This window comes from Humulus lupulus, chromosome 4, assembly GCF_963169125.1.
Source record: "Humulus lupulus chromosome 4, drHumLupu1.1, whole genome shotgun sequence".
Classification (NCBI taxonomy): Eukaryota; Viridiplantae; Streptophyta; class Magnoliopsida; order Rosales; family Cannabaceae; genus Humulus; species Humulus lupulus.
Window position 1 is genome coordinate 227476474 of NC_084796.1, and position 13195 is coordinate 227489668.

At 30.8% G+C, this 13195-nt stretch overlaps 1 protein-coding gene and 1 long non-coding RNA gene across 2 annotated transcripts; one reads left to right on the forward strand and one right to left on the reverse strand.

Annotated features, from left to right (window-relative positions):
* Positions 1–4056: 4056 nt before the first annotated feature.
* Positions 4057–7517, reverse strand: LOC133832960 (uncharacterized). The gene is made up of 7 exons (XM_062263230.1): positions 7411–7517; positions 6048–6361; positions 5266–5495; positions 4869–5191; positions 4596–4775; positions 4313–4511; positions 4057–4218 (listed from the first exon to the last, which is right to left on the reverse strand). Exons 1-7 carry the CDS (start codon positions 7515–7517, stop codon positions 4072–4074), a joined length of 1500 nt encoding a protein of 499 aa, XP_062119214.1. The 3' UTR covers positions 4057–4071.
* A 338-nt stretch (positions 7518–7855) lies between these two features.
* LOC133829432 (uncharacterized) lies at positions 7856–10912 on the forward strand. Its single transcript, XR_009891773.1, has 2 exons — positions 7856–8000; positions 10646–10912. It is a non-coding gene; the product is annotated as an uncharacterized LOC133829432 (long non-coding RNA).
* The last annotated feature ends 2283 nt before the right edge of the window (positions 10913–13195 follow it).

Below are 13195 nucleotides of genomic sequence, written 5' to 3' on the forward strand. Positions count from 1 at the left end.
TTATCCACAGTTTCTAACAAATTCTCACCACTAGTGTAGTTAATTAATTTTGTAAAGACACATACTAATTTTTTTCCAATTATAATTATTATTATCTTCACAGTCGACTGGGTTAGTGACCACTTTTCGTTAATGATTTGGGCTCGTTAAGGATCAAGAAAGGTGATAATTTACATCAATGGGAAATATATGGTAAGTGATGGATGACAGCATTATTGGAAGTGAAAAGAGATTTACAATGATTGGTTAGTTTTTTCTGGTGGTGGCCACGATTGGATCGTTAACTTTTAATATAGTTTAATTAACTCTCTCCCAATATATCTATAAACTAAAGTGAATATTGTTGTTTTTCAATAATTTATTTTATTTTATGTTTGTATGTAAGGAGCGTCAGATTCGTTTTTTTATATCATTTTGGGAAATGATCTTGTTTTGACACACTCGACATTCGGTTATACACATTTGATATTATGTCATACACATCAGTAGAAGACATACACAAGTGACTGATAGGATGCACATTTTCCCTAATATCAATGATGGGTCCCCCTCTAATCAGGGATGGCCTTCAACTTGTAAGGGTTAATGCAAAATGTAATATTTTTATAAAATGTTATATAAAAATTAGTGTTTTTTAAAATTTGGAGTTCTTTTTGTACAGAAAAATTGTATTAAAAAAATTGCTCATTTTAACTTGGGACTGTAGCCATAGGCCTAGCCTACTTATGCCAAGGGCCAACCCAAGCCCTATTGGGGTGCGAATTTTCCTCCTAGGCTTGAAACAAGACAAAAACAAAGATGATTATTTGCTTCGAAATAGATTCATGATGTGAGTGACACTTTTAGCTGCATTTATATTATCTAAGTATTTAATAAATTTTATGAATGTTAGTTTAAAATTTGATTGATTTGTTAAAGAATAATGTGTAATAAAAAATAATAATCAAATTAAAAATATACTTTTCCAAATTAATAAAATATGATTAAGAGTACAATTATGATATAAACTAATTTTTATACAAAAATTTAGAAAAAAAAATTCATAAAAATGAAAATTCTTAAAAAAAAAGCCTCATAATTTTGCATACTCTATTAAAAATTTCATATAAAATATAATTTCCTCTTTGTATTATCTAAATATTTACTAAATTTTATGAGTGTTAGTTTAAGATTTCATTGATTTGTTGATGAAGAATATGTGATAATTTTGGGTTTGGGGGAGAGAAGATGGGATGACCATGATGAAGAAAGAATAAAAATAAAGGGTATATTTTGTATAAAAAAAATAGAAAAGACAGATAAAGAAATTAATAGTTTATGTTCAAGTGTATATGTTTTATTTTAATTTTGATTTATGAAAACTGTTTATATTCAATTAATTAAAATTACAATTACAATTATTGTTATTGTTATTTTTTATTTTAAAATACATTTTTAATTAAAAAATTATTTTAAAATTATATTTTTATAAATATTATTATCTGGATATGACACCTATCAGTCAAATAACAGTCACATTGTTTAAGCACTTTTAAGTATTTTTTTCCTTAAAAAAAAAGTTTGAGTATATATATAACTACAATAAGAGCACTTTCATACTCTACTATATTTGTTCAAGTGTATATTTTTTTTATTTTAATTTTGATTTATGAAAAATATTTATTTTCAACTAATTAAAATTAAAATTGTTTTTATTTTTTATTTTAAAATATATTTTTAATTAAAAAAATTACCTTAAAATTATATTTTTTAAAATATTATTATCTAGATCATTCAAGATATGACCTTGTAAAGATTATTAGAACAGTAAAAGAATTGAATGAAAACACATGTAAAGATGCCAAAAAAAAAAAGATAGCATCTATTGATTGAGATCTTTATTTATATGCTTATTATTTGTTATAGAAGAAACAATTATGTTATAACATAATTTATTACAATGATCAAGAAAGTAAAACAGAAAACAGTTAAGCCTTAAGTCAACTAACTAAACTGAATTTGTTGACTAACATCCTCCCTCAAACGAAAAGGGGTAGACACCACTTTGAGTTTGTCCTTCAGGTACTAAAATCTGTCATTTGGCAGGGACTTTGTTAAGATATCGGCTACCTGATCAACAGAAGGCACATATCGCACAAAAAGTTCATTATTCAGAACTTGATCTCTTACAAAGTGTTGATCAATCTCTATATGTTTGCATCTAGCATGGAAAACAGGATTAGCTGCCAAGGTAGCAGCTCCTTGGTTATCAACCCAAATAATTGGAGTAGCTGCAAGTGTCACATGACTACTACAAAATACACTTTACAGGACACTTTGTTAGGACACGCACCTAAATGTAAGTCCTTAAAAATATTTATGGAGTTTTTAGGACACTCATTGAGAGTCCTGAAAAAACACAATTTAGGACTCGCAATAAGTGTCCTAAAAGAATATGCGAGTCCTAAAAAAATCCGGCTTATAAAAATAAGTGTTTTACTTAATAATTTTAAGGACTTGCTTTGGGAGTCATTAATACTCTTTTAGGACTCGTAATGAGTGTCCTAAAAAAATATGCGAGTCCTAAAAAAATCTGGGCTAAAAAATAAGTGTTTTACTTAATAATTTTAAGGACTTGCTTTGGGAGTCCTTAATACTTTTTTAGGACTCGCTTGTGACACTACTACAAAAACACTATTTTAGGACACTCACTTAGAAGCGAGTCCTAAAAACAACTCCTGGACTTTTTAGGACTCGCGTTGCGAGTCCTTAAAGAAATTCTTTTAGGGCTCGCGGAGTGAGTCCTAAAAACTACGTGTGTCCTAAAAGTTTGAGTTTTTTTTTTAAACAAATACCTCCTGGACTTTTTAGGACTCGCATTGGGAGTCCTAAAAGAATGTTTTTAGGACTCGCGTTACGAGTCCTAAAAACGGATGCGTGTCCTAAAAGGTTTATTTTGTTTTTTTAATATACACCTCTTAGATTTTCTTTTATTTCTAAATTTTTAACATTATATTAACTTTTTATTTATAATAATTTATATATTAAAATTTAAATTAATTATGATATAATGAATAATTTGCTTAAATTTTATTTATTTAACATACTTATGATAAAATTAATTAAAAAGAGTTATTTTATTGATTGGTTAAATATTGTAAAATAATTTTAAAATTTCACTAATAATATTGGTGTTTTTATTTTTTTAAATCCATGTTGAAAATATTTAAAAAAAAAAAAGCAATAGTTCACATTAAATCAAATTTTGTTTCACTACTACAAAAAAGATTTTTTAGGACTAGCATTGCGAGTCCTAAAAAAGTTTTTAGGACTCGCGGGGTGCGAGTCCTCTATTTGAGAGTCTTAAAAACTAAGGTTTTTAGGACTCGCAACGTGAGTCCTAAAAAATATGGTTGAGTGCCTTTAATAGATTTTTTAGGACTCGCTTTGCGAGTCCTAAAAGAAAGTTTTTAGGACTCGCAATGCGAGTCCTAAAAAATATGGTTGAGTGCCTTGAATAGATTTTTTAGGACTCGCTTTGCGAGTCCTAAAAGAAAGTTTTTAGGACTCGCAATGCGAGTCCTAAAAAATCTGGTTGAGTGTCTTTAAGTGATTTTTTAGGACTCGCTTTGCGAGTCCTAATAGAAAGTTTTTAGGACTCGCGTTGCTAGTCCTAAAAAATCCCATTGAGTGTCTTTAATTAATTTTTTAGGACTCGCTTTGCATGCCCTTAAAAGCAATTTTTTTAAAAAAAAAATGCAGCTACAATTTTCACTTTAATTTAAAAATATATATCAATTTGAGTGTCGAAAATGTATTAAAAGAAATTTGAAAATAAAATACTAAAAAAATAGAAAAAAAATTTGCAAAATAAATTTAAAATTTCTGAACATGTGTATTGTAATTAGCTAGCTATAACATCATTCATTTTGCTCTAAACAATTGTAAAAATGACATTGCCCATTCTTCTCGAACTTCGTCAATTTCTTGATTAGTATATGGTTTGTCAGAGGTGAACTGGAAAAAAAAAAAAGAAACAAAACTTTAATTAGAACTATATTAGTGGTAATAAATTCAAAGCATATACAAAAATTATACTAGATTAATATTATGTAGTTGTATATTGTTTGTTACCTGTTTCGACAAGAAATGTTTGATATTAGGGGCATTGATAAGTACATTCTTCATCATCCTCATAACGTAATATCCGCAGTCGATATTGTTTAGTTGTTTACGGCACTATATAAAGATTGGTAATACATGTATAATTCTTAGTATTAAATATCTTAAACATCTTTACATATACATAAACTATATACAAATAGAAACATACCGTAGGTTGGAAATACTTTACTCCCAATGGGCGTTTGTTGATCTTTTGATGTGCTTTCATTCTTTCTGTGAAATACATCTCAAATGCATCATGGATGGTCTCCTTGATGGATGTCCTGTTATCTAATGGTGCATTGAGAGGATCGAGAAAACAACAATAATGCCAATGGGGATATAATAAAAATAACATCCAATGCTCCCTGTTGAAAGAACAAGTATTACACAGTTGTTAACTTTAAATTCTATTTGTTTGTATCAATGAAAAACATAATAATTAAACTTACCCATGGTTATAAGGCATAACTATCCAATCATGCTTTTTAGACGTGCAATATAACATCCTATCACATAAAGCTTGAGCACGACTATCTGCACGAGTCACGGAAGTAGAAACCTTATTCGGATTCATAAACAACAATGATCCTTTCTTTTCCTCGTCTAATAATAGTGTCTGGTACAAAATCCTATAAACAAATATAATGTATTAATAAGAAAACTAAATAATTGATGAAAGAAAATCCTTACAATAAATATTATTAACTTCATATAGAGCATACCTCATGTAGAAGACAATACATGATTGTCCAATCATCTCATTTCTACAAAATTGAAGTATTTCATCCCGAAATAGAGCAAAATATTCACAAGCATGGCCAAACACATCAAAGTCAATAGACACTTCAACGGCATAATCATGTTTAGTCCAAGCATTGACGATTTCAAAAACTTGTCTTAACTTAGGCGACAATGAAGATGGTTGTTGCACCTCTTGTGACAATGACTCCTTAGGCGCTCGTTTTGGAACTAGTTTTTGAGTTTGTGGTGCTAATGGTAGAGAAGTTTTTTTCCCAGTTTTCTTTCCTTTTTTTTTCACGACCTCCTAATAATAAACCCATAACAAATAATTAATAATGGAATAAGTAAATAAAAATTGAATAGTCTTACAAGAATTACCTGTGTCGCTCCATTGAAGATGACTAGCGACTTGGGCCAACGTATCAAACTCCCAATAGCTTGTTTGACTGTATAAATCTCACTGTCAGGGATCGGGTTAACAAGTAGAGCATCAGGTTGGTCAGCAAACTTAATTGCACCGCGGTAGTTTTCTCCTAAGTTTTCTCCATGGATGTCTGAGCTACTAGTAACTAGAATGTATCCCCTACCAACGATGTTGGTGATAGAGCCTAATGCAAATTTGCATTCAATCATTTTATCCTGCACATATACCTCCTGGACTTTTTAGGACTCGCATTGGGAGTCCTAAAAGAATGTTTTTAGGACTCGCGTTACGAGTCCTAAAAACAGATGTGTGTCCTAAAAGGTTTATTTTGTTTTTTTAATATACACCTCTTAGATTTTCTTTTATTTCTAAATTTTTAATATTATATTAACTTTTTATTTATAATAATTTATATATTAAAATTTAAATTAATAATGATATAATGAATAATTTGCTTAAATTTTATTTATTTAACATATTTATGATAAAATTAATTAAAAAGAGTTATTTTATTGATTGGTTAAATATTGTAAAATAATTTTAAAATTTCACTAATAATATTGGTGTTTTTATTTTTTTAAATCCATGTTGAAAATATTTAAAAAAAAAAAAAGCAATAGTTCACATTAAATCAAATTTTGTTAATTAAATAAGAAAAGGGAGATAAAAATACTAAATCCCTAAATGAATCTCAAAAATCCCCTTCTCTCTCCTCTTTCTTCTTCCCAGTCGATACCACTCTTTCTTTTCCTCTCTCGCATTTCAGTCGGGCAGACCAGATGAGCCATCTCCGGCCACCACCCAATGACACGCACCCCACCACGAGCTTCCTTGGCCCCCGAAACCCCCAACCCGTGAAGCTCGCCTCCCCACTCGCCGGCCTCCGTCGCAATTGGCTCCCCGAAGTTCCGTCGCCGTTGTGAGTTTGGAGGATTGTTTTGGCCTCCACCGTGGACGATGAAGGCTCCTGCTGGCGACGACGATGGGGAAGGCGACGACGAAGGCTCCTGAGCTAGTGAAGTTCTCAGGCGTGGGTGGTGCTGCCATTCTCTTCAAGGTAAATTTGTATTAATTGACACTTATGTTAATACCATCTCCTATTAATATTAAGCTTTATATGATTTGGGCATTTGTTTATCTTTTCCTTTTTATTTGTTTTGGTTTTGTCAGTGTATTCTTATTCTGAAAAAAAAAATTCCTAATTTTTGATGTTTTAGTGTAACAGAAGCTTGTTAAAGTTGGACCAAAATTGGATATTATTTATAGAATTTTTTTTAATGGGTTTACTTTCATTTTTGACTGACACCCTTTTAACCTTGACAACTTTTGAGCCTTACTATACAACAAAATCAGGTCTTCATTATTCGTTTTGATTGAAGCTTTCTTCTGCAAGGCTTTTATTTTCAACCATGTTTTTATTAAATATCAAATGTTTGATATTAGGAAGAAAAAAAGAAAGAAAGAAAGAAAGAAAGAAAAAATAACACACAAACACAACTATCGGTAGCATTCGAATAGCTAAAGATGGCATCTCATCTTCTCTCGTTGTCCCTATCGTAAAGCTTGGTTTTGCTGTCTGAATTTACATCACTATTTTAATTTTATGATAATATGTCATCAAACTTTTTAATATTGATTTATTTTATTTTTAAATTTTGAGTTTATACAAACATCTCTTTTTATACCTAGTTAGGATTTCAAAAAGAAAATGATACCCTCATTTCAATTGTTTAAATTGTTTCTTCTTACTTTTTTCTTTCTTTCTACTCTTGCTCACATCCCTTAAAAAAGACTAGTAACAAAAATTTAGATAAAATTGGAGTTTATTGTTAATTAAAATTGACTTGATAGTATTATATGGCTCTGTTTGTGATATTCAAACTTGGAAAGTCCAAATCTAATATTAAAACAAATTAGAAAGATTCAAAATATTATTTTTTAAATGTAGACGCAATAAATCCCATAATATTATATACATTCATTCACATCCAAGTAAAGAAATGAAAATGATGATAATAATTGGTTCACCTAGCTAGTCTCTACCACTACATTAAGTTCTAACAGTATTGAAGAAGTATTATGCTCATCTTCAAGGTTACCTGTTCAAATCTTTTTTCTTCTCTTCATAGGTACTCGTATGTGCAATCAAGAAAGTGATTTCATGAGCTTCCCAAAACGTAAAAACCATAAAAAGATATAAATTCATTTACTAGTTGTATAGATAGTTTCTCTTAGTAAATATTTCTTAAAGAAATGATGTTATTAGAATAAATATTCTCACAAAAGTATTATTATTGTAGTAGTGTATAGTGAATGAGTTTTATTTGAGAATATATGTTAGAAATCTTATTATTTGCTTGATATTGCAAAGAACAAAATGTATACAATTTCATGGGTAGATATGATTTTTATAATATGATTTAGTGGCCTATTTAGCAAGTTTTCTAGCATGTGGATTTTCATGGACTGCTGCATCATATTTTTTCCTTTGTTATTTCCTATAATCTTAACATTTGACCGTCTAATTAACAATTAAATTGATTATAGAATTTTAAATAACATGACTTAGGGTAATAACATGATATGGAACATACATCTAACTTTTTTATTTTTTATAATGTTGATAATAATGTTTAGGTTAATATTTTGACTGGTCTTGAAGCATTGGATCGGTAGCTAATTGCAAGAGGTATGTTGTATTTAATTTTTTTTAATTTTCAATATTTTACAATCTTGAATGATAATTGTATTACTTTAGTGGAGTTTGAATATGTTAGATATTTATCCGTAGTAAAGTAGGTTCTGAGAATTCTGTGTGCTGCGGTGATAACGGAAGATTGAGAACTTGCATGTCTTAGTAAAGTAGGTTCTGAGAATTTTGTGTGCTGCGGTGATATATGGATGAAAACATGTGTGTTGTTTGATTTGATTGACATGTTGGTGTTGAATGTGATAGATGGCTAGGCTAGTAAATTAGGGGATATGTTGTCCGATTTTCTATAGATGGTGACATGTTGGCTTTTCTCTTTTTCTTCTATTTTCAGTGCAAGATGTGTATTTTACTATGTTTTAATTTTCATGTAATATGCTTTTTTGTAACCTATTTTTTTGTTAAATTTTCATGTAGTATATTTCTGTTAATTGATGTTGTGCTTTGCTTAGATTATGTTGTGTGATTATATCATTATAGCAATTTATGATATTCTACAATTTTCTTGCATAGCACATGTTTGATGAAAGTCCCAAGTTTTATCCTATAATCTTAATATTAGGCTCCAAAATCTAAAGGTTTGAGACACCTTTGAGCATATTTGGGCCAAGCAGGATATTTTTGCGCCTAACAGTATCTACTTCCAGTCTTCCACTTATACAAAGCCTTAAGCTCTTCTTTTTTATCCATTGTTTCCTCATGCAAGCCCAAGGCCTTTCTTTGTCTCTTTTGTAAACACCAATTTTGTATTTTAATTGTTTTTAGCAAATTTATGATCATGAGTATCATCTATAATGTGTTCAAGAGAGTCTATGAGTTTTAGTTAGCCTCTCGTGGTTGCTTAACTAACTTTGTTACAACAGCCATGTGATGGGTTGTTATTTTCGTTTTGGTTTCTTGAGCTTTATATAGTCTCTTGTGCACTAATGAGAACTAACTTTTTCTATCTTTTCTTTGCTTTTCTCTTGTGCACTAATGAGCTTTATACGTACATATATATATTAATTTAAAAATGAATTCTTTTGTAGAAAATATTATATATAAAAATATAATTGACCTCAATGTATCAGGTCTTCTTCAATTTGTGTTTCGTGCTAATTACAATATAGAACTAGAAGCAAGTTTTTTATTCATGCAAGTAAATTATCTTTTCTCCAATCCACATGATTTGGTGATCTTCAATATGTATGGGCTTTCAATTATTTAATTGCTTATGCAATATTTTTTTATTATGACTGGGAAAACTTTATCATGAAATAATTTATTATGTAGTATCAAAAGAAACTCGTTTCTTTAGTTTTGTTTTGTACTATTGGATCTAATTGTTTGGTTTCAAAAACAACATCCTGATTGCTTTAACTGTCATGCCTAAAATGTATCATAACAAAAGGGTAATGTCATAAATAACGTCTTCTACTTATATGACTAAATAGCTTCTTTTAACTTCTTTTTTTATCACAATTTATTGTTTTTGGTTTGATTTTATTGAGCTTCTATTTAGTATATACAACCTTATATGCTCATTTTCAAGCTTCTTAACAAATTTGAAAATGTATTCAAAGTTTCCAATGTTTGTGTTGCCAATGAGGCACATGTAAACTTTGTGCAATAAAGAATGACATCTTTACTGATGGAAATTGAATCTCTATTTTATTTGTCTTTCTTTTACTTTTGAAGATAAATTTACACAAGAGAGTGTTGTTGAATAACTAATAGGCTAGTAAATTTGTCATGGTTCCATTTCATTGTTAAAATATTGTTGGATAACTCAATCTATCCTTTCTCTAAATTTGTGAATGACGGTAGAGGTTTGCCATGTCAAGCCCAACACTTTTATTTAATCTTGAACTTAAGACAAAATACAGTAATCTTTTAGGTATTGAGTGACTCTTATTTCTTTTATTATTAGTTGTTCTTACTTGCATCAATTTGCATTACTCTCATGAATATCAATTTGATGTATCATGTTGGCTTCTTTATTAAAATTTGTTGTGTTGCACTATTTGATGAACTTTTAGATTTTTTGTGCTTTTCTTGCTTAGTGCTGCCCCATAAATGTGTTAGATAAAGACCACATAATAAGCTGTAATGAGAAAAGAATTATGATTATCTTGAGTATTTTGCTTGTTATGCATTCTTTTGTTTACTTAGATATTAAGAAACAACTATTATTAGAATAATTGGGAATGGAAACCATAGATTTTTCTTCATATATATAGTGCTCCACCATTTCTTTCTTTCTATTATAATTTTGGTATGAGGTATTATTCTTGGGATTCAAAAGGGTGAAATAAAAATATCACTTAATTACACTATGTTTTTTCATTTCTTTGATAAATAAATACTTTATCTTATATAAATATATATGTATGTTATTTACCTATATTTTTTTTTATTCTGTATTTAATATGGCAGTATAGGGTCCAAATTTTCTTTGGGCATTTTTTTAGTATTTTCTTTTCAAATTTATTTTAATACATTTTGGACACTCAAAGGGATATATTTTTTAAATCAAAATGAAAATTGTAGCAATTGTGAATAAACTTATTTATGTACACTACAATAAAAATCTAGTTATAATTTTTCATGTTCGGTGTATTATAATGTAATTTTTCATATTTCAGGGATGATTTTAGAAAGAAATTCATGGCAGCCAATCCTTACTTTGGAAAGGCAGTGACGAGGGTGAGTACAAGGACAAGAAGAAGAAATATATGTTGTTTGACAATGAATTTAGTATTTTATTATATTTGTAATTTTTATTAGAGTAAATGATTCTTGTTTGAATGGTTAATTATTTACTTTGTAAATCTAGTTATATATTTTTTAAGGTCAAGACGATTATAATTTTAATAAGTTTTGTTATTTTAATATATAAATTTTTAGATTAATTTGTATATAAATGTTTTATTTAAATCATAATTTTTAATTTAAAATAACAATAAATAAATTTTTTAAAAATTAAAAATATAACTTTTAAGGTCACCCAAAGAGAGTCCTAAAAACCTTACTTAAAGGCACTCAGCAAGATCTTTTAGGACTCGCGGACATTCTTTTAGGACTCGCAAACCTTACTTAAAGGCACTCAGCAAGATCTTTTAGGACTCGCGGACATTTTTTAGGACTCGCATCATTGTAGGACTCGCAACGGGAGTCCTAAAAACCTTACTTAAAGGCACTCAGCAAGATCTTTTAGGACTTGCGGACATTTTTTAGGACTCGTAGCGCGAGTCCTAAAAACATTATTTTAGGACTCGCAACGCGAGTCCTAAAAACCTTACTTAAAGGCACTCAGCAAGATCTTTTAGGACTTGCGGACATTCTTTTAGGACTCGCAACGCGAGTCCTAAAAACCTTAGTTTTTAAGGCACGCAAATAGAGGACTTGTGGGGCGCGAGTCCTAAAAACTTTTTTAGGACTCGCAATGCTAGTCCTAAAAAACCTTTTTTGTAGTAGTTAAGTTCAGTTAATAAAGACAGCAACCATTTAATTTCAGCTGCAGTATTGGCTAATGATCTGAACTCAGACTCTGTACTAGATTGAGCAACCACTTGTTGCTTCTTTGCAGACCAAGAGATTAGATTAGAACCTAAGAACACTGCATATCTGCCTGCTGAACGCCTGTCATCAATGCAACTTTCCCAATCTGCATCAGAGTATGCTTCAAGTGACATTCTAGGTGCAGGTCATAGGATTAGTGCCTCTAATATAGTACCTTTCAAGTACCTGAGTAATCGCTTACAAGCTTCCCAGTGAACACTGGTAGGAGCATGAATAAACTGAGATAGCTTGTTAATAATGTAAGCAACATCAGGCCTGGTTAGTGTCAAATACTGTAATGCACCTATTGTACTTCTATATAGAGTCTTGTCTTCAAAGGGAATACCTTCAGTGAGAGCAAGTTTGTGAATACTGCTTGTGGGAGTAGGACAACTTTTGGCTCCATCTAAATGAACTCTGAGTAATAGATCAGTAATATACTTGCTTTGAGACAAATACATACCTTCAGTACATCTATGAATCTCAACCCCAAGAAAGTACTGGACCTGCCCCAAATCTTTTAGTGAAAAGGATGCATTCAAATCAGCTATAAGCTTCTGAATCAATACTGGTTTAGGACCTGTAATCAAGATGTCATCCACATAAACTAAAAGAATAACAAGGGTATCCAAGGATCCATGAACAAACAAAGAAGTATCAGCTTTGGAAGTTGAAAATCCCCAGTTGAACAGTGTTTGTTTGAGCTTCTCATTCCAAGCTCGAGGTGCCTATTTAAGACCATATATAGCCTTGTGTAACATGAGAGGGTCTGTTTGGATCTTCAAAACCTTGCGGCTGAGACATATACACAGTCTCATTTAATTTTCCATTAAGGAAATCATTTGAAACATCTAACTATCAAACATCTCAATTAGATGAGACCGCCAAGGTGAGGACTGTTCTAACAGTGACTGGTTTCACTACAGGACTGAATGCGTCCTCATAGTCAATGCCTGGCTGTTGAAGGTACCCTTTCGCTACTAATCATGATTTAAACTTGTCAAGAGAGCCATCTGCCTTTAGCTTCACGCTGTAGACCCACTTGTTGCCAATGAGATGCATATAAGGCTCATAAGGGACCAAGGACCAAGTGCCTAACTTTATCAAAGCATCATATTCTTGTTTCATAGATGCATACCATGCTGGATTTTGAAGAGCAGATTTAGTGGTCTTTGGTTCACTGGGCAACAAGGACTCAGAAAGAGGATATTTAGTAGCCAAATATGTTTTTGGCTTGTAAATGCCTCTCTAAGAACGAGTAGTCATGGCGTGAGTCCTTTGCGGCATAATAGGTACTGTAGAAACCAAAGGAAGTACTTCAGAAGCAGAAGCTGAAGTCGCTAAAACCGATGGAATGACAGAGACACCAAGCACAAGAGATGGCAATGAAGGCTGCTCATTTGATGCATTAGACATGCTAGTAGGTGAAGTAGCATCATGGAAGGGTGAAGGCTCAACAACATGATCAGAATGTAGCTCAAGGGAAGCCGCACCAACATCAGGTGAAGGCACAACATGAGAAACTGAAGTAATAGCATTTGTATGAAACTGAGCAGTAGGAAAATGAGTAGAAGTGGAGGGTACCTTAGATGACTTTGGAGCTTGAGATGCTGGAAAGTGATGTTCATTAAACA